Genomic DNA, 22544 nt, shown 5'->3' on the forward strand with positions numbered 1-22544 from the left:
CCCGTTTCCATAAATGTCTTACCTCATTCCCTTACTGTCATAACCACTTTCCCAATAGGCTTGATTAAAACTCCCTGTCCTCTGAATCCCCAAACCACATGTAGCAATAGGAAAACAAAATATGTCTTATGCTAACAAAGAGAACTTAAACCTCGCATTCGAGGCACCCTAAAAATATTCTCTGCAACCTCTCCAACCTTTTAACCACACTAGTAGGAGTAGTAACTAGAGAGAATAATAAAATGGTAAACTCGAAAGTGTACTCTTTAATGGCCACCCTTTAGTCTACAATAGATTCCACTTTCTCGAAAATAGAATTGCACACTGATTTTGCCTTTAAAAGAAGCTCCTAAAGCATCCCAGATAAGTCATTGGTAATCTCCCAACTTTACAACCAAGAATATCAGCTAATTCGCCAATTATCCACATTGCCTATCCGGACCACCTCATTCTTACCCAAATTAAATATCAGACCTGTAACAGTTTCAAAACAAGTCAACACCATTCTGATATAATATACAATTACTCACAGTATTAGCATCACAAAATAAGAGACTGTAATCTTATTTAAAAAAAAAAAAAAAAAAAAAAAAAAAAAAAAAAAAAAAAAAAAAAAAAAAAAAAAAAACCTAGAAGTAAAGAACTCAGTGAGGTTGATGGAATGGAAGACACCTTGGACTCATCCATCACAAATAAAGACCAAACAAATGGAGCTTACTTACATTTGCATTACAAGTTAGAAACATTGAACTGTGAAAGCATCATCAAGTGGGACACAAGATACAATCCATGGCCTAAATTGAACTTGATTGTTTTGAGCTCAGAAGAACAGCAATGTGGCCTCTAGACATATTGTTGACAAAGAGGTTCTTCCCCATGATTAGCTTCTAAAAAGGTCCAACAAGGGGGAAAAAATTTCTGAACAACCAAATAAATAAACTTAAACTCTCTGTATGGTTGGGACTCTGTAAACCAAAATTGTTGAAGTTGTACTTCCACAAAGAAAATTACAGTATTACCATCATATTAAGTTGAATATCTTAATTAGAAACCAAGAAAGTAAAACTAAAATTTGGGAGATTTCAAAGCTCAGCAAATTGCCCATTAAAAGAAGCCCATGTAGGAGATTTAAAAGAAAGAGCAATGCCTTTTACCTAATATTTGGGGTAGCTAAATGCATATGCATCAAGTTTCTATATCTTATTATTTTGAGTTCATATTCTCACATAATTTAAATGTTTAACTTGTCAACCCTCATCAGCTTTCTCCATCCACTAATAAATGCATCTCCACATTGCAATAATAACATTTTATTTTATAAGTAATGGTATTTTATTAATAGAATAGATTACTTCACGGTCACAATGATGAGCACACCATAACCTAAAAAAATTACAAAACAATTAGCACAAAATTTCAAGTGCAATTCAATAATAGCATCAAATAAACAGATTCGATTACTAGTTTTATCAAAAAAAGTTGCGAAGTCTAACATGCGCAGTCGTATAATTTGGGTCCAACTATATAAATTTATATAAAACTTCATAAAAAACACAGAAAACAAATTTACAAATTTAATGGGGAAAAAACTGAATGAAGAAAGAACTTAAAACAACTTGAAATCAATTATTATCATATCACTGTGAATTTGCTGTAATACAGGCCAAACACTAAAATTTATTATCTAGATTAGCTTTCATGGTATTCCCAGTTAGTGCATTCACTTTTTCCTCTCTTTTTACGATGATGTGAAACCTCATCAAGGCAGGGCCCTTTGGACCCACCCCTAGGTAGGAAACCATGGATACACATAAAATAAATGGATTTTATTCAATATTTCAAACTACCTGACATACTCCACTTATAAAGTAAGGGAAAAGCAAGAGGAGGAAGGGGTTGGAGAGACATACACCAAAAGCCGTTTTGTACGCAACTAAAATATATTTTTAGATAGTAAATACAAAGAGAGAGAGAAAAAAATGACAGATAATCAAAAATCAAATAAATATGGTGCCAATCATGTTTACCTTCTCATCCAACAGAAAGTATTCTTGAATGAATGATGCATCTGTGGAATAACATGATGACTGCTTCAGGGAAACCGTTATTCTACCTGATTCAGTATTGGCCTGGAAGAGAAAAAGGGGATATGGAGTGAGTTAAACCCTATTTTAGAACTGCTTCAAAAATCATAATTTTAACAGCTTCAGCCTCAAGTAGTTCACCAACATCGAGAATATTGCTGCGAACAGATTGTCCAATGTAAAAAGATTCTGAAAGCTCAACTCTTTGGTCATCTGTTGCCTACAGAGCAGAATTGAAATTTGACTGAACTAAACAAAACTCATAAAAAAAAGATAATGAATTCAAATATAACTGGACTGCATAGAGGCAGGAAAAAAATAAAAACCTTGTTTCTAGGAGAGAAACCAGTCAAACGCCCAAGAAAGCGGACAAAGCAACCCGTTTCAATTAAGTTACAAATGTAGCCCTGGTTCACACAAATAAATTTTAAACAACTGCAGTTTGGAATCATAATAAACACCAATTTAAACAAAAGAGATATCACAAATCATATAAGTAGAGATCTAATTACTTACATGGATTACTGTGTTGTGATGAATCTGACTGATATCCAAAGGAAGCTGCTCAGCTAAATTTATCAGAGAATGTTTTGCGGATAGTACCAAATTGTTGCCACTAATATCTACAACAATGCAAGAAGAAATTTTTAATAATATTTAATTCATTATGTTAAGATAATAAAGATTCCATTTAACAATACAAGAATAATAGCGGCATCAACAACAAAGCATTCACTTGGAAGATAGAATACAGAAACAAACATAAAAAGGGAACGAAAGAAACATCTTTATCAACAAACATTTCCACAGGAGCCATTATGATAATCCTAAATCAGTTGAATAATAGAACTCAAACTGAGTAAGGGCTAAACATCATAAAACAGAAAGGACAAGCTAGGCCTTAATACAAAGGCAGCTCAGGAAAAACAAACAATAGTGGCATGGTGCTTCAAGAAGCATAAAATAGACCGTGTCTGCTACCTTCACCATGTCGACAGCTGTTTGATCCAATAGAAGAGACTTTAGGGGATTAATTTGGAATTGATTCAGATTATGAAGAAAAAGGAATACAAACATCCATGACAATGGGAAGTTAACAAGAAATTGTGGTTTTAAGGAGGTTTTCAATTCAAGTTATTGTAACTGGTTGCTTTCTTTACATCTTTAAAACTAGTTCGCTTTTATTTTAGTCTCTTTAATTCTTTCTATCTTTTGTTCAGTAGATATTTACGTGCAATTTATGGGTGCAATTTATGTAGTGATTAGAAGGGGGGAGGGGGGAATATATATATATATATATAAGCGTGTGGCAAGACTTATGCAAGGGTCCAAAAGAATGCCCCAAACTAAAGCTTTAAAGAGTCAAATTCCTTTCGTGTATGGATCAATTTTTCCTTAGGATCCGTTTGGTTGGGTGGATTTTAGGGAGGATGGAAAAAAAATGAGAGAAAAGAGGGGAGGGATAGAAATATATTTGAGTGTTTGGCTGGATGGATTTGTGAAAGGAAAATTAGTCGGGCCTAGATGTTTTCTCCCCAGGCCCACCAAAATATTTTCTCCCCAAATTGGAGAGAAAATTGGAGTGATTATGCAGGCAATGCTTCAGCCCATGAATTTTACTTTTCTACCCCTCTTAACAACATCCAACTAACCCAACATGCCAACACCCACACACTTTGTCTTTTTCTCTCTCTTTCCACTACCATGGTTCTGCCACTCTACCCAGCACATCCAGTTTTTTTTTTTTTTTTTTTTTTTCTGTCACCAACATGAAGTTCACCTAAATTGTTATATACAAATAACATATAAAATAATATATTAACAAATGAAAGCATATATTATAATATTATGATTGTGTTAATTTGTATAAGATGTTATTTTATTAATTTTAATATAAACTACCGTTTCTATTCTCTCAATTTTCTCCTCAACCAAACAAAAGAGTTTTCCATCCTTCCACTTTTCTGTCCTCCAACCAAACACACAGAGGGGAAACTAAAATCCCTTCTATCCTACCACTTTTCCATCCTCCCAACCAAAAGGATCCTTAAATATGCAGCTAGACCCCTAATTTGATCTAGCTCACGAAATGTTACTCCCTCTGTCCCAAATTGTTAGTTTTGTTAAGAAAATCCAACTTTTTAGGGGAACATCATTTAATACATTGTCTTTATATAGAAAGGTACAAGTTTTCAGAACTACCCTTCTTAACCTAAACTTTAATGAGGTATTGCTTTTTTTTTTTAATTTAAGTACAAGGTAAGTTAGTAAATAGATTTATTGACTTTTCAAAGAGGACTATATTTTAGAACATCTCAAAATGGAGTAGACAACTAACAATTTGGAACGTAGGAAGTATAAAAGATGTTGCAATTATTTTGAGGAGAAGAAATGGAGAAAATGAGCTGCTAAAGATATGAGTGCTGCAAGTAAAAAGAGTGCGGGAAGATGGTCACAATTATTATTTGGAATACTCATTTCAAATTGCCCAGAACAGTGAAAATGTAAGATTTTCATACTTCCATTTCTTAGCAGAAAATAAGCCTACAGAAACTACATGATAAAAATGTTTCTTTTTTGTTTTGGGGAAGAAATTTAAGATGTTAGAAAATGTGAGAGAGTTCATGGCCAAAGATTGGAGGGTACCTAGTACCAGCAGTTGATCAAACTCATATCCTGGCTTCAAGACTGACTTCATCAAAGTCGCATGCCCTGCATAACAAGAGACACTAATCAGGAAATTCAATACCATGCTGATGCCCTGCATAACAAGGTGGCAATGTAAATTTATCAAGCCAGCTAAACTTCTGTACCGTGGTGATCTGCTAAATGCTCAGTAGGAATTGTACCCCTCGAGTAACCTTTTGCATTTACATAGACTATAACACCATTGGTGGTTACTCTGTCAACAACTGCAGAAATAAGGCTACCTAACTTGACCATATCCTCTTCAGAAACCCTGTCATTTGTTTTTTCAAATTCAATACAGTGCATCAGGAAAGATACTAATGATAACCATTTTTTTGCAGAGTACAGATAAGAACACTGTTATAAGAACTTGATAAGATAACCACCTCTCATTACATTGATCATACCATCCAAATTACAGTTCACTGAATATATGAGGTAATATGACTTAAGGGTTTCTCCAGGCAAGGAAAAACATTTCGAGTATTACTTTCACATTTAAGGTTCACAGGGAGGAAATATGGCCTGAGAGTGTAGAGAAGCAAACCTTGAAGGTTTTATTATGAAACTAAGGTTGATCCTCCGTGAAGCAGGAAGTGAACTCGTTATTCGACATTTGACAACTTGTCCAACATGATACATTGTACTTGGGTCACATCCTGGTTCTAATCCGAGTTCAGATCTGATTCAGAATGAGGAACAATCAATCAATGACAACAATACAAAAAGAGATGAAATATTCTAAAAGGGATATCTTTAATTGAAATTGAACTGGCATACAGTTCTTCGCAAAAACCAACCAACCACAAGTTAGAGAAGAAACATGCTTACAATATTTCCACCAGTTCTCACACAAGCCACCACCATCTCAACACATCCTTAATAACATTGATATATTTTAGGAGGAGAAATAAATCTACAATTTCCTCATTATACCAAAGATCAAACCAAAACTAACACCCTCCCACAAAAAAAAAACACTTATCCTTAGAACTAGTTCACAATTTCACAAGAGTCACCATGAACCTTCCCACAGCAGTCAACCTGCTCCAGTTCAGTAAGCATGGATTTAAAAACTGTACCAGACTGGCCGGTTCAACCGGTTCGATCGGGAACTGGGCACCAACCAGATCCAGTAAAAAACCCCCTAAAACTGGGAACCAGGTCCAAAAACGGTTCTTCTGGTATTTAAAACCATGTCTGTAAGCAATCCTTTGTGGATAGTTGATTCTAGATGACAAAAATGATCACATGTATGGATCATCTAGCAAATAGCTGCATTTAGGTAAATGAGGCTGAATACTTGAAATGGTCATCTTTCTGGATCTTTTGGCTAATTCATTAAGGTAATGGGTCATAGAAACCAAAAATAATCACCTCAACTACCATCTAGCCAATGGTTACATTTGCATATATTTTTGGCTCTCAATTTTCACTATATTCTAACTTTTTGTTCTCCAAGTTTACTAAAACAATGTTTCTTACATTCTAGGAAGCACTTGCACGGATATGGGTGCGATACAAGTGCATATACGGTATGGTAACACGGCAATTTTTGCAATGAAGAAATAGGTGGTCAACCGATTCACCATTACACTTGCAGATATAACACCAACCCAATATCCAAACCTTCCTTTTTTGTAAATTGGCAATCGTCAAGCATTCCCCTAAAGCAGTAGTCCAAACAAAAAAAGCCACTCGAGAAGGGATCTTCCGCTTACAAATACTTTTCCATGGAAAACAACAATCATTAGAGCTGACTAGAAGACTATAATAATTATTAACCATGAACCCCTTATTTCTATTTGATTTCCAACACATCTTATCCTCACCAAACCCCCTTACTGAAGGGCACCATATATGGTATCCATGAAGCTCGACACAGCCTCTAATTCCCGAGCATGAACACCCCTAAAGAAACTTACATCCCAAAAAAGGACCCTATTAGTCAACTTCATAAGCTCAGCCACACTTGCAGCCTTATCTCAGCAAAATCTAAATAATTCAGGATAGCTGACAGCAAGAGATGTCTCCCCACAGCAATGGTCTTGCCAAAACTTCACCCTCAACCCATCACCAATATCATACTAAAAATAAGGCCATCCCTGACTAATATTTTTCCACAAACCAACACCATATTTATTTTCCTCTCACATGGCCATGTCCACTTGCTTAGGCATCACCCAAGAAACCCCAAAGAAGCTAAACAGTAAACACAAACGTCCACAAATTATATGCATAATATTAGTGAAGGAGCAAGTGATCCACCAATTCCCAACAGTTCTTGCCAGTGCAATATCTGTTGACAATATAAATATTCCTCCTCAAATTATCCAAAGTGAGAATCTTTCCCCTAGAGGCTGTCCAAGTAAATAAATAAATAAATAAATAAACTACTCTAGAAGGAACTTTGACCCTCAAAACACCTTTCCAAGGGCATGACTCCCTCCAGTCGTTGGGGCTCTATTATATTATTTAACTTCAAAAGATCCATAATATTGATATTGTTTTAAGATATATAGATAAGATATTTATACTGTATGATTATTTTAAGTCGTATAAAACTGTACATATTATATAATGTTTAAAAGGTTAGAGCTTTTGATTTCTTAAACTAAATATAAAATTCTTTTTAAAAAAAAATTGCAAACAGAAAGAACCCATTCATTTCAAAATTTAATCTTCCCTAGTGGACCCCCACACCTTGCATGAGCGACCACTTATTCCCCAAGTTAATCTCCTCAAAAGATACCCATCTGACTCCATCATCAATCAGAGAGACGAGGGGCACAAATGACAAGACACTAAAAAATGTCTCCTCAAATGTGAACATATACCTCTTCTTGTTTCATATCGATATGATATTAAGAAAGTGGATCACTGGAGTTGTGCCTTCCACAGTTTTTGAAGACAATAAAAACAGGGGATGGAGGAAGAATAACAGTGCACCAACACGTACATGGTTCATGACATTTGGTGGTGAGATCTAGAGGTGGAAGCATGCAATGATCGGAAAAATCAACAGTGAAATTAGCTGCAAAGACTGGCCGGAACTGTGAAACAGGTCTGGCCATGATTCTGATGGTTCGCTACAGATTTTGGATTTTACGGTTTTTGAGGTTTTAAAAACTGGCAATATCACTGTTAACCCGGTCAGACCAGCTGGACAAGTCCTGTTTTTAAAACCATGTTTTACACTACTTATTCTAAAACATGAATATTTTAAAATGCTATAATTCTAATAGTTCCATGCCAATGATTAGTAGATGGGACCTCCTCCCCTTGTAAGAGCAAGGTGGAGGGGAAGACCATGTGTTCAAGACCCACCAGGAGGGTGAGTCTATAATCACCTATAAAAATCCCAATGTTTCCAATGCAGAATCAATCCTCTTCTGTTCCCATCTACATATCACCAGATCCTCCAACATCTTAAAAGGAGGAAATCATCAATCAAGAGAGAAGAAAAGAAGAAAGCACATATATAATAAACCCCCACCAGAAAGAGGAACTGATATTGCATATATACTAAACTAACTTTTCAAAACACAACAATAATTATCAATCAGATAGGAAGTTATCAAAACTGTAATCTAGGTGGTTAGAGACTAGCCTGGGAGCAAATCCTTGGACTCCATTGTAGAAACGGATAAAGCATCCATGTCTCTCAATCTTTGTTATCCATCCATGTGTTATTAATCCATCAGTCGCATCAGCATAAGAACTAAGAATCCCAAGCTTTGATTTCACCTGTAAAAACACCAACGTCATGGCCGAACAGTGGCACAGGACAATGCTTTAAAAGTTGACTAAAGGCTGCCCAGAAAATTTGAAATTTGCTGTTCTAGTTCTTTTCCAGTGTTACAGTCACCTCATTGGCAAAATTAATTGATCCAGAAACTGAGCCCTTAGATAGAAAAGGTACATAGAAAGCATGCATGGACATGCAAAAATACCCTAGCATGTGGGCTCATATTGACCAATCAAGGATAGAATTTTTACTCCTGTTTTATGTTGTTGACCCACCCAACCCCCCTAAAAAAACAAAACAAAACAAAAAGTCTGCGCTTATAAAATATGCAGTGTATTTTGAAGTATCAAAGAAACTTTAAAGAGGAACCCTTTCCATGTTTAAACACAATGCCAAACATTGGCCAACCCAAATGCCTGTGCACACGATGAGCAAGCCCTTGACATTTCAAGAACTTCAAAGCGAAGAGAACTTTGACAGCATTAAAATGGTAGACAAATCAGTGACACTTGTCAAAAGCTGTATAAATTGGGAAATGATTTCTCCTTACTAAAATATCAATACATCAATTTCCTTCATATATTACAATCCCCTGAACAGATTGTCATTATAAGAACATATACACTGAGAGCCCAAAAAAGAGTGAATCTGAAAGAAATGGCAAAGTAAAGGGGCACTCAAGTCAGCAGGTGTAGATTTGAGACAACTAAATTTTATCTCTATCACATTTAACAATCTCCATAAACCCCATTAAACTGAATGGGCTTGCACAGTCATTGACTCATTGCCGCAAATATATACTTATCACTTTGAAAACCTATTAATAGTAAAAATCTTATACAACCCCTATGAAACCTAAAGTGACAGCAGAAGTATGAAAACAACCTAATGGGTGGATTTCATTCAACTTGCAAGCGGCAATAACGGATTTTTTGCAGTATAAACTTCTTTCGTAAGTGCGTAATTTGATAAAAGGCTGAACAGACATGGGGAGTATACAAGAGAAATGCCAAAACGTAAGACCTAAATTTATAAAGGTGCAAAAATCCAAATATGAAGAATAGGATAAGCTACTAGACTACTAGTATCTTTCAGTTGATTAAACAAAGATATCAAAACCAGCATCTTCAAATTCATCACTGAGAGTTCAACATCTTTAAAATGTCCTAGCATTTCACTCGCACAAAATATACCACATAAGACAAAAAGGGGCTCCAATCCATAGCACTCTACCACAGCACTTATTAGAACCACCTTTCCAACTAACCAACAAACTCTACAACCAATTTTAACATCAACAACACAAAGCCAAACAAAGTTAAAACAAGCTGACACAATTCTTGCACAATTGCACAATGGCTTCAAAGATGATTCCACAGAGCCCCAACTGTTTGACATGCAAAGCAAAGGCTGCACAACATTGAGCTTAGATAAAGTCTTTCTAAGCATTCACGGCCAAGAAACATAAACTTTTTTGCCAGAGGAATGACATATACAGAATGGTGTAAACACAAGAGATAGGCCTCCAGTTAAGTAGACCTAGACAGCCCAAAAGTGGCATATAGATGGAGCCTGCTATTAATTGGGCCTGAATACCTAAGCACAACCACGTAATGTTTAGGATTTATTTATGTAATTGGTTATTTTCTTTTCCTTTTTGGTCTAGAAGTCTAATTTCTTACTAAGGCAGTGAAGTTATTTTCTATTCCTAATAGGATCATAAGTTTGGAACTCTATTTAAGGAACACAGTGTTACTTTTGTTTTACAAATTGATGAATTAATAGAACTCCTCTTGAAATTTTTCCAATGGTCTGGGGTTGATTTCAGCAACCCTAGATGCCGACTCTTTGATGTGTTCTTTAATGCTTGGTGCTAACCATGGTTTATACCAGACCGGTTTGGGTCCGGACCCAGTCAACTGGTTGACCGGCTGATCAAGTCCGGTTCTAAAAACAATGGTGCTAACTCCAAGCAAGACAATGTGATGATTTCTGAGTTTCTATCATTTTATTTTCTGTTCTTTAATTTTGTCCTTGTGTTCATTTTGGTTTTTGCATTACTTCACAGAAACATTTCTATGCAGCAAGATGACATCAGGGAAATTTTGCTTAACTGATTTAGTCACACTAGTATGTGCAATTACTAGTGGACATCCCATGAAAAAGAGATCAAAACGGTGTGTGTGTGTATATATATATATATATATATTCTTATATTAAAAGTAAATCACTAGTAGTTTCATTCACAAATAAAAGAACATACAAGTGTTTTCTTGTGTGTGACAGTTATTCTCTTGGATTTGCAGCCAAGCACACGGAATACCAGCTCAGCTCCAACCTGCAAAATCATACATCCAAAGGAGTCAATAGCTTTAGAATCAGTTAGCACTGATACGAGGAAAACATAATAAAATGAATCGTCTTTGCCCCCTCATAGTCCACCAGAATGTGCAGCAAACATAAACCAAAAACAAAACCAGTTCAAGGTGCATATGCTGCTAAGAAATGACCTTAAACTTTTTGCCAGGCTTTGCAATTTCAAATTCAGACATGTGCTGGACAGGACAAAGTGCCTTCACACCCCCAGGAAATTGCACAATAGCACCAAAGCTGTCAACAGCAATAATTTTTGCTCGCACAACCATCCCAGGCTTGACATCAGAGTGGGTAAATACAGGGTCCTCCAATGCCCCAGCCTGCTTGAAAGAAACAGAATCACAACAAATTAAGACCTAGTAACAAATACTCTAAAATGATTAGGGAAACTCATTTTGCATAATAATCAACAGACAGTTAACGAACCATAAAACATCAATAATATACATGTCAAAAAAGACATGTCAAAATCCTCCTTACACCATATGGACAGCAAATTTGTAGTCAATGAATATCTTCCATATTGCCAAGAACGATTAGGTGTTAGTTGAATTTATTTTAACATTCTAATTTCAGCTACACTCATTTTATAGATAGGATTCGAAATGAAGAAATCCACTTAAAGATAGGGTTAGCCTCTATCAATGAAAATGCAAGAGAAAGTTGTTTGAGATGGTTTGGTCATGTTCTAAGGAGAGAGATTAATGTACTAGTAAGGAAGAGTAAGTTGACCCAAGTTGAGGGAACAAAAAAAAGGCAAAAGAAGGCCAAAAATAATACTAATAGAAGTAATAAAAAAAAATGACATGTCAATTAGGGAAGTAACATAGAATATGACTTTAGATAAAATAGAATTGAGGAAACGAATACATGTTGCTAGCCTTAACTAATTTGTAGAGGATCCATATCCGACCCAAAAAATTTGGGACCAAGGCTTTGTTGTTGTCATTGTACTATCAAGTAACATTTTATTTTTAAGAGAGAGAGAGAGAGAGAGAGAGAGGGGGGGGGGGGGGGTTTCCTACCAAAGTACACAAAAAGCATACTAAGGGCCTATTTGGATAGGCTGTTCACAAAGGTGTGTTTTAAAAACAAGCGTTTTTAAAACGTGCGTTTTGAAAACGTCATTTTAAAACCACAGACAAGCGTTTGGTAAAAATGTGAAAATATGCGTTTTTTATTTTTAAAGCTACATTAAGCATTTGGATAAGCTGTTTTAAAAATAGCTGTTTAGAGTGTAAATTTCAAAAAATGACTTAACTATTTTGTTAAGGTTATTTTGTCATTTTTCCTTTAATCAGTGTTTTTTTAATTACACAATCTAATAAAATATAAATGGAGGCAGTGGCGACTCAATGAATTTTTTTCATTGTGTTCCTTAACAAGCAAAAATTACATAATCTAATAAAAAGAAAAATTTATTCCTCACAGTGGTCAAACTGTGATTATGTCATAATTAATTTAATAATTAATTAATATGAAAATAAATAAAATAATTAGGTAAATTTTAACAATCTTAACAAAAACAGTATTTAAAGATGTTAAAATATATCTTGATTAAAGATTAGAAGATATTTCTCATAATTTACTACAAAGATTAATAAATATCCTCTAATTATTTAAGATATTCTGTTAAATTTGTAATTTACTAATATAATTAACCAAACTATTAATATATTAACCAAACTACTAATATACAAGATATTCTATTCATCCATAGCCTTCAAAAAGTAAAGTTTATTTCATTAAAAAAAAAAACTACATAAATTAAAGTTTGAAATTGTAGTAGGTATTCAACCTTTTTTGAGAAAGTAGCAGGTATTCAAGTAGTCTAAAACACGTTTTTCAAAACTAAAATACATGTCAAAGTAACATGAAAACAGGTGTGTGGCTGTGGAATTTTTTGTTTAAAAAATATAAAAGATCTCATCCCACTCAATAAGAAACACAAACACTTTGATCTCTTCTCAACTTGTCTTTCTCCCGTCCTATCTGTCTCTGTTTCTTTTCTCTTTTTTTGAGAATCTCACCTCTTAGTCTCTCATACAACAAGTAGATCAAAGCACACATCTCTTCCTCTATAACCTTTCTTCATAAGCAAACTGATTATCAATGGTAGATCTAACATCTATCTAAGGCTTGAGCATTTGGTGAAGATGAATGAGCCCAGCCACCGGCCATTTTAGTGAAGATTTCTGTGGGAGGAACCGTGAGAACCGTGAGGTTTGAGCTTTCTTCTTTTTTTTTTTCTTTTTTTTTTCTTTTTTTTTTGAGGGTGTTCCTAATTTTGGTTGAGGGTGTTCCTAATTTTTTTTTTAAGGGTAAACAAGTAAAAATTTTATCATATAGACTGACTGAGAAAATAGAGGGGAGATATACATGGGGAAGGGATAAAGCTAGTAATTTCCTATCGTATTGGCGCTATTTTTTATTGTATTGGCGCTATTTTGATTTTCTGAAGAAAAAAATAGCAGTTAGCCCATCTGCGTTTCTGAAAAGGCAAAACTTCAGAGTGTTTTGTAAACGTGAAAAATCTGGATTTTGAAAACGCAAACGTGCTGATTTTTTGGAGCCAAACGATTTGGCAAATCACGTTTTGTCTAAAACGCGCGTTAAGGTTTTATAAACAGCCTATCCAAACGGGCTTTAAGAGTACAACACGAAAATACAAGATAAAACAAGAAATAAAAAATCTGAATCTACTGCCATTAAGTCTTAGTTGTAACAAGGCAAAGATAGAGATTGAGCTTGAACACAGGTATAAGGTATGATGACATGTAAGATATATACAACGCTGTTGGTATATTCAGTAGGCAGCAAAATACCATTCACGTTCAATAATCTAACAAATTTAATTAATTTCATATAACAAAGTACATACCAACCACATACAGCTTTTGCATCAGTTGAGAGCCTAAAAATTCACATCTAAGTTATCTTGAAAAAATTTTGTGGTTCACCAGGTAGCAATTGGCTGGTGCTACATCACTCAATCCTAAACATGGAATATGGTCATAAGTTTGAATCCACATAATTGTAGCCTATATAGAAAAATAATATAAAAAATAAAAATTCTAATTAAAAAATACTATCATAATATTTTTAAAATAAATTTTAAGTAACAGATTGTTATTAGTTAATATTGGTGAGTAAAAAAATAATTTCAGTGGTGGGTTTAAATTAGAACTAGTAACAACTTTTCACATAAATTTTGTTATGAAAATACTGCGAAAAATGTTGTAAATATAACACTTTTCATTAAAAAATATAATTATTGGGAATAAATATAGGAAAAATAAATGAGATAAAGAATGAATGAAAAAATAATATTTAAATAAGATAGAGAATGAGATAGAGAATCTGTTAGAAGTGTATTTAAAAAAGTTGGTAGGCAAAAGCTAAATGTCATTGTTCATTAGGCAAATAGTACAAAAATTTGACTATTCTGCTGAAAATGTTCTAATTTAGTTGTTCATCAAACAAAAAATATGAGAGGCACCTCCACTTGGGGGCCACTTTTGACCCACTCAACGAGGGTACTATAACTAGTGGCCCAAGCCGGCTTGCATATATATAAACATCCTTTGGCTTTGCTTCACAGTTCACAATGAAGGTTGCCTATATTTTGTTTCACCAAAATGCTGATTCTGGGGCCTCGCATTGTGCTTGTTTGGCCTGAGTAGTAGCTTTAAATTAACAAGAATTATTAAATTATAAAGGGGCTATGTTTTATAGGGATTGTATTATGGTGGGACTAGGTTTTCAGGGTCAATATTTAAGGACTCACTTCTTAACCACGACCTCACATGAACCCATGTCAGCACAAGCGATAGGGCAGTAGAGTTATGTGATACTTGTGAGTTGTGACATTGACTACATACATGTTCTTTTAGACCTTTACCTATAAATAAGACATCTGATATATTGTTCAGGTAAATCAAAGCTAAATAACGCAAACGAAGACAGAAAATTTATGGCAACTAAAAGTTACATTAATGTACAAGTTTCACGTGAGTCTCTTATTTATTTTATTTAACTTTTACCTATTAGTATTTTTAACAAAATGTTTTCAATAAAAAACTAGATAAGATGTTTTTAAACAGGCATGTCAATCTTTCTTTTTTCTTTTTTTGAAAGGGGATAATTATGTCATTTTCTATAAGACGCCTCATCATGCTAGTAATGTATTAACCTCTCTAATTTCACTTTCTCACAATAGTTCGCCCCAATTAGTACTTGAATTAATTGATCTACTTGTAAAGATTTTGTGTCATAACATAGTTAGGGTAGTGATGGCTGTGTTCCTATGTTCATACAATCAAGTATCGGAGGAATTATTAAGAGCATCGCAGTCGATACGAGATGAGACTTATACCTAAGAAATTTGCATACAAGGGAGAGTGATCCATTTGATGGGCTCCCCATAACAATGTTGGCTCTGTGTATTTATTATTAGTCATATGTGAAGTGTGAACACCAACAACCACTAGTATAGTGTTGTCAAGTTTATCATATGTATTTTCTAGTGAATACTAAATAGAAAGTGACAACTTATAGTCGATGTTCATCATATGTCTTCATGTTCTTGTTCCTTGTTTTTCGTACCTCTACACCTTTTTTCACACCTTAGACATGTTCTTGACAACTGGCCTTGAGAAATATAGAGAGTAGACATGTTCTTGACCTTTGTCGTCATTTTAGATAAATATAGCTTAATATACTAAAACTGCATGGATCCGTGTGATCCCTAGTTGATTAAATTTAGCCAAGCATGAGTAGGAAATGAGAAATTATACATAACTGGAGAGAGGACAAAGGAACTCAAAAACTCAGAAAAGCTATAGATCCCTTCAAAATAGAGGGACACACGCTTGGGAACATGTATACAGGTGTTAAAATAAAAAGGAAATAAATAAATAAATGAGAGAGAGAGAGAGAGAGAGAGTTATTAATGTGATTTGCCTTATGGTCACTGTACACAATAGAAAACCTAAACAATTACATCTTAAACATACTGATTTGTACTTTTGTAGTTACAAGAAACCTAATAAAAATGTATGTATAAAAAAGCACGTTCGGTTTAGCATGTTAACCCTAAATCACCATAGTCTATGGTATTACGAAATCACGATAACTAAAAAAATTAGTACAAAACTATGTTATGCACATTCAAAATTATATACTTATATGTTTTAAGGATATTGGGCTACACAACTATGAATTATGGTAATAACTCAATATGTTCTAATAATATAGTTTTTGATGATTATTTGAAGTCATGCAACCAATATGCCCCTCATTTGGTTGCGCTATGTGTTGGATTGACTGAACCCTTTTTGATATACAAGAACATCATTAAATAAAATAAAATAAAATAAAAATACAAGAAATGAAATTGCAAGTTTGCAAAATGAGTTTTTTTTTTTTTTTTTTTTTTTTTTTTTTTTTTTNAATTGGTGCTGGTGTTTGATCAACCATGACAGCAGCTATTTGAAGGTGATGAAGCTGAGTGAATTATGACAACTCAACAAGGTTTAGTCCTCCCAAACTACATCCAATTCACCACATGACCACAAAGCATGGAGGGTAGATTCATTAGCACAAGAACAATGATCACAGAGAGGATTTTCAATAACGGTTTGACGCACCAAATTTTCCTTGGTGGGCAGAGAGTTTCGGCAAGCCCTCCATTTAAAATTTTTAACTTTTTTTGGTAGCTGCAATGACCAAATACCTCGCCATAACTCCCTATCTTCCATAGACCGGGTTGCAATATCAGAAGTTTCTTCCTCCGACTTCAAGAACTGGTACCCCTACTTGCTTGTATATGTCCCTGTTTGAGTGAAGGGCCAAAAAATTCTGTCCTCCACCCCTTGTTGTGGCAGTGGCATGGACTTGATCAGTTCAGCCTCTTCAAGAATAAAAACACCATCAATGACTGAATGGTTCCAGCAGTGTGTTGCTTCATCTATTAATATCTCAACCCTTGCATCTGCCATGGAATTAATCATGGGAGAAATTACCTTGGTTGAGTGTTTCCGTGGCAGCCATGTACTCTGCCAAACGTGCACAGACCTCCCATTTCCTACCATCCACCTACAACCTCTAAGTAGCACATCTCTCCCATGTAAAATACTCCTCCATGCATAGGACCCTGTGGATGACTCTTTAGCCTCCATTATGGAACAATTTGGGAAGAATCGAGCTTTGAAAAATTTATAGAAGAGCGAGTCTGAATTTTGCAAGAGCCTCTAAGCATGTTTTGCCAACGAGGAGTCATTGAACATTGCTAGCTCCCTAAAACCCATACCCCCCTCCATCTTTGATTTTGTCATTTCCTCCCATTTCAACCAATGAATTTTTCTTTTATCTCTTCTTTGACCCCACCAAAATTTTCTGACCATTGATTCAATCTTGTGGCAAAGTCCCAACGGAATTTTAAAGCATCCCATAGCATATATTGGAATTGCCAGAATAACCGCTTTTATCAAGATCTCCCGCCCCGCTTGAGATAAAAGCTTCCCTTACCAACCTTGTAATTTTCTCCAAAATTTTTTCTTGATGAAATTGAAGCTCTCCTTCTTTTTCCTTCCCACTAGAGATGGCAACCCAAGGTATTTATAATAATTTACAATCTCTTGTAAGCCTAAAGCCTCCTTGATCTCAACCTTAGTGCCTTCCAGAGTGGATTTACTAAAGAAAATGGTTGTTTTGTTTTTGTTCACCTTTTGGCCTGACCCCTCCTTATAAATCTCCAGAATCTCCATACTTTTTTTGCACTCCTCAATGGTTGCCCTGCAAAAAAGAAGACTATCGTCTGCAAACAATAAGTGTGTTAGTTAAGGGCCATTCCAGCTAATGGATAGCCCTTTTAACTCCCCCATTCTCACAGATTGTTGTATAAGTCCATGTAAGCCTTTCGTGCACAACAAGAAGAGAAAAGGAGAAAGTGGATCCCCTTGTCTAATCCCTCTAGTAGGTTGGATGAGGCCTTGTGGTTTGCCATTGACTAGGATAGAATATGTCACTGTTTTTATGCACACCATAATTAAACCAATCCACTTCTCACTGAACCCCATTTTTCTCATGACATTCTCCAAATACACCCACTCCACACGGTCATAGGCTTTGCTCATATTTATCTTTATAGTCATGTAGCATGTTTTCCCTGTTCTCATGTTATTCATATAGTGAAGTGACTCATAAGCAATAAGGCTATTATCCGTTATCAACCTATTTTTTGTAAAGGTTGATTGATGTTCAGAAATAATACTTGGTAAAATTTTCTTTAATCTATTAGCCAACACTTTAGAGAAAATTTTGTACAAGACATTACATAAACTGATGGGGCGATAATCACTCACACTTTAAGGGTTTTTGATTTTTGGGATAAGGGCAATAAAAGTGTGGTTTAACGAATGTGGGATGGTACTTGAATTGAGCTAGGATAAAATTGAATTTGGGATATCAGCATCTACCATTCCCCAAAAATGTTGAAAGAACAAAGGTGGCATGCCATCAGGACCCGAGGCTTTGAAAGGTGCCATCTGTTTCAAGGCTTATTTTACTTCAAAAGCTGTAAAGGTATCGGTTAGAGTTGAGTTCATTTCTTCAGTAATTATCGAAGGAATGTGCTTTAATTGAGGCCATTGGGGATTTGGCCTTGAGGTAGAGAAGAGCTCCCAGTAATAGTTTACCAACACCAAATTTATCTCATCTGATTTTATTCTCCATGTGTTGTTCTCATCCATAATTCCCCAGATTTTATTTTTCCTGTGTCTCTTAGTAGCCCGACAATGGAAGAACTTAGTGTTGTTATCCCCATTTTTTAGCCAAAGAGTATGTGATCTTTGGCTCCACATTCTTGCCTCTTTATCCAGCAGAATATTGATCTCCTGCTTTAATTCTCTAACCCGACCATTTTGCCCACTTACAATAGCAGCAGATTCGGCCTCCACCAAGAGAGCTTTTTAGTTCATTAATTCCTTCTTCACATTGCTGAAAATGTTGTGGTTCCACCATGCTAGGTCCTTGCCACAAATCTCCACCCTTTTTAGTATATCACTGTCACAATGCCTCACAGAATAGGAAGACCAAGATGCTTCCACCATTTCTGCACAGTGTTCATCTGAAAGCCACATTTCCTCAAACCTGAAAATTATTTTTTTTGGGGGGGAGGGGGGGGGGGGAGGATCCAAACCCAACAGCTTGATCAAAAGTGGACAATGATCAGAAGAGGTACTTTGTAGGTGTTGAACAATCGAACCAGGGAATTTCAGAAACCAAGCGTCATTAGCCAAACCTCAATCAAGTCGTTCCCAAATTGAATGTCCATCCTCAAAATGTTTGCTCCATGTGAACCAATTACCCACAAATCCAAGATCCAAGAACCCACATTCATCAATAACTTCTCTAAAGAGTTGCATCTGTCTATGTTGTCTGATAGCCCCGCCTAGTTTCTCCTCCTGTCGAGTGAGTTCATTGAAGTCACCTGCACATAGCCATAGGGTTTGTGGATAGTGGTTTAAAGTTCACAAATTGTCCCAAGCTTCAATTCTTTTTGATGTATTTGGTTCCCCATAAAAACCAGTGAACCTCCATTCATGTTCAGAACCCCTATCAATCCAAGTGTCAATATAGTATTGTGATGAATCAACCACCTCCAAGTTCACTGTTGACTTCCAAAACAGAATAAGACCACCACCGCGGCCTTCCTTCAGTACTACCCATTTGTGTTCATAGTCAATGCTTCGTTGAACTGTGTCTAGTCTTGATTCGTCTACCAGTGTTTCGGCTAAAAGCACGACAGAGGGGTCTTTTGCCCAGATCATATTTCCAAGCTCCTTCCCAGTACGCAGGTTCCCAAGCCCATGTAGTTCCAAATTAGGAAATTCATTATGATTGGCGGGGCTGAGCATTAGCCTCCATTAATATCATTTTTTGTTCTACTGCTTCCTTTGAAACCTGTTGACATTTTTTTGGTAATGCAGGAGAGCTTTTAGCTTGCATGGGTGATCTTTTTCCTAAGGTCTGGGACGTATGGGCAGGGTTAACTGGGGTTGGGTGGTTTAGTCTCTTAATCCTGGTCCATTTCGGTTTAGGTGGCTGTGGTGAGACCTTAGGGTTTTCAAGTTTGGCACGTGGTGTAAAGGAGTCACAAGATGGGGTTAAATTTGGGGTAGGGTTTGGATTGAAAGGTTGTGGGATATTTCCATTTTGGTTAAGGTTATTTGAGTGAGGGGCACAAGTTTGTTGGTTATCATTTATGGGAGTGAGTAAAGGTTGTGGGATATTTCCTTTTTGGTTAAGGTTATTTGAGTGAGGGGCACGTGTTTCTTGGCTATCATTTATGGGTGTGAGTAAAGGACTTGAAATTGAGGTTGAAGGTGGTAAGAAATCTCCTTTTTGGTTCGGGTGAGCTGAATTGATATTAATGATTAGGGTTGAAATCATGGTTGAAAAAGGTAAGGAATTGTATTTAAATGCCGTTGGATGTTACCTGCATGGCTAGGAAATTTTTGGTGATTATTTTCATTAAATGCATTGTCTGAATTGATTACATTCCATTCAAAGCTTCGTGTGGCTGGAAGCGAGGTGTAGCTGGTAGAGGATTGACTATGGTCCATTAGAATGTTAAGATTATTGCTTTGAATTCTTGTAGACTTGAAAACTATTCCTTGAGCGCCAAAGTGGTGTAAAGGTTTTTGCTATGGCATCCACATTGACCGCCCTCTTAGTTAAAAACTTTGTAGCTAAGAAGAACTCTTGGGAGCTCAGTTCATCATCAAGACAGCAACTTGGTCCCTCCCTATCTGAAAGGGACAGACGATTTCTATTGGAAGTTAACTCATCCATGGTAGTTGAAAAAAAAAAGGAAAATAGAGATTTTGAAACACAAAACACACAAAAACTGTCCCCTCCCATTTTCATTCTCAAATTGTATTATATTGATAATTGTTAAGTAAAAGCCTCCTTGAAGGCTAATAAAGAGTAGAGTGGTTGCGATGTTAGATGAGATTCCTAGCACCCATTTGGAAGTAGAGAATATGTTAAGAATTATTATTATTTTTTTAATTTTTAAAATTTTAATTTCTGCTTTTGGTTTTAGATTATTTTTCTAATTTGTTAATATCTTTTAGGTTACTAGTGGATGTGGCATAATAATAATTAATTAAACTAACTAATACACATGGCAAACTTTCAATAGTACTAGTATTTAACAGTAAGCTCATTAATTGGTGTAGGTAGAATAAAAACATTTTTTTCCCAAATACTAAATAATATTAGGGACACGTTAAAATTTTAAAAATTTAGGGATCACAACTAAAATTATTCCAAATTTTGAATATGTAAATTAAAATTTAGTCTAATTTCAGATTAGGAGGATCCGTTTGATTTTGATGATCCAAATGAATCTTTTTATACTTTCTATAGTAATTTAAAAAAAAAAAAAAGCAGACAAAATGATTAAATGAGGTGGCATGAAGGGGTCAAGGATGCAGAAGATCTTTGGTTTACTAGGATGCATCGTTTATATGTCAAAAAATGAAATTGTCCAAATAGTGTTGAAGTTCGTGCTCGTACACATTAACGGTATGCGGTTGTAAGGCTGGCATTGTTTTATTGGACAAGCAATAAAGGAGCAGGATTTGTACACGTTAACGTTATACAGTTGTAAGGCTGGTACTGTTTCATTGGACAAGCAATAAAGGAGCAGGATTTGTCCGAGATCGACGTGTCTCAGACTCTCAAAGTGCATGAGAGTCCTTTCACGTTTAGTCCTTTCATGTTTTTTTTTTTTTTTTTTTAAGCTGCAGTTATTGTTTTTCAGAAACAAAATTTACCGTTTATAAACTGTGGGGCCCGTTATTTAAAAAGATATAGGAATCCTCAGAAGTGGGCTCAGGGCCCAACGGCCCAATTCGAGGACGCTTAGTTATCCGAGGATAGTGTAAAAAATATTATTGAGGGGATAATATAGGAGAAATGGATGGATATCGTGTATAGTGGCATGACGCACGTCCGAGGACACCAAAGTCTGAGGTGAACGTAACTTTCATTTTACTCAGGAGACCCCGCAAAGTTGTATCTGAACTGAAAATTGAATATAAACCTAAGGAGGAGTTGGGGAAGGTAGCAAATATCTTCGAAGGCTATCACCTCTCCATTAAATGCTTTCCAGCTAACCCTCTGATCGCATTAATGTGGAGGTGATACCTGAACAGTAATTAAGCAGCTTTATGGCCACTGAGCAAAGGTTCCGATAGGTGCTGGATGGGATAGAAAGGAGTTCCCAAAATAAGAACTACACGTGTACGATGGAAATGGAGGAAAGAACGTAGTATATAACATGGAAACGGATGACATTAAGAAAAGGAGGAGGAAAAAGGAGGGAGAAAGGAAGAACAGATATTCCATGCCTAGGAGAGGCTCACTAAAACCTAGTCGAGGAGAATTTTTCTCATACAACCAGCCTAATATATCCCTTATTACTCATCGAATATAACCTTTCCTGTCGAACAGTACTAGTTCTTGTACCCATGCTCTAAAAATTTATTGTTTGGGCTTGTTGGGCTGAACACCCATGCATACTCTGGGTCCAATCCAAGTTGAGTCCCCACAATTGGCGCCGTCTGTGGGAAGAACTT

At 35.6% G+C, this 22544-nt stretch overlaps 1 protein-coding gene across 1 annotated transcript in view; it reads right to left on the bottom strand.

Moving 5' to 3' along the window:
- The window catches only part of LOC112012170 (rRNA biogenesis protein RRP5), a 32065-nt gene extending 12251 nt beyond the window's left edge, over positions 1 to 19814 (bottom strand). The window contains exons 1-15 of the mRNA XM_065776194.1: positions 19484 to 19814; positions 19265 to 19387; positions 17940 to 18064; positions 11031 to 11252; positions 10784 to 10858; positions 8383 to 8519; positions 5320 to 5454; positions 4898 to 5043; positions 4731 to 4796; positions 2601 to 2707; positions 2411 to 2491; positions 2230 to 2304; positions 2028 to 2129; positions 847 to 918; positions 23 to 81 (exon numbers count right to left, since the gene is read on the bottom strand). Of these exons, the coding sequence (XP_065632266.1) occupies positions 23 to 81; positions 847 to 918; positions 2028 to 2129; positions 2230 to 2304; positions 2411 to 2491; positions 2601 to 2707; positions 4731 to 4796; positions 4898 to 5043; positions 5320 to 5454; positions 8383 to 8519; positions 10784 to 10858; positions 11031 to 11252; positions 17940 to 18064; positions 19265 to 19387; positions 19484 to 19814 (1856 nt within the window). The remainder of the gene's footprint in view (positions 1 to 22; positions 82 to 846; positions 919 to 2027; positions 2130 to 2229; positions 2305 to 2410; positions 2492 to 2600; positions 2708 to 4730; positions 4797 to 4897; positions 5044 to 5319; positions 5455 to 8382; positions 8520 to 10783; positions 10859 to 11030; positions 11253 to 17939; positions 18065 to 19264; positions 19388 to 19483) is intronic.
- Positions 19815 to 22544: the final 2730 nt, after the last annotated feature.

Source organism: Quercus suber, unplaced genomic scaffold (assembly GCF_002906115.3).
Source record: "Quercus suber isolate HL8 unplaced genomic scaffold, Cork oak 2.0 scaffold_130, whole genome shotgun sequence".
Classification (NCBI taxonomy): Eukaryota; Viridiplantae; Streptophyta; class Magnoliopsida; order Fagales; family Fagaceae; genus Quercus; species Quercus suber.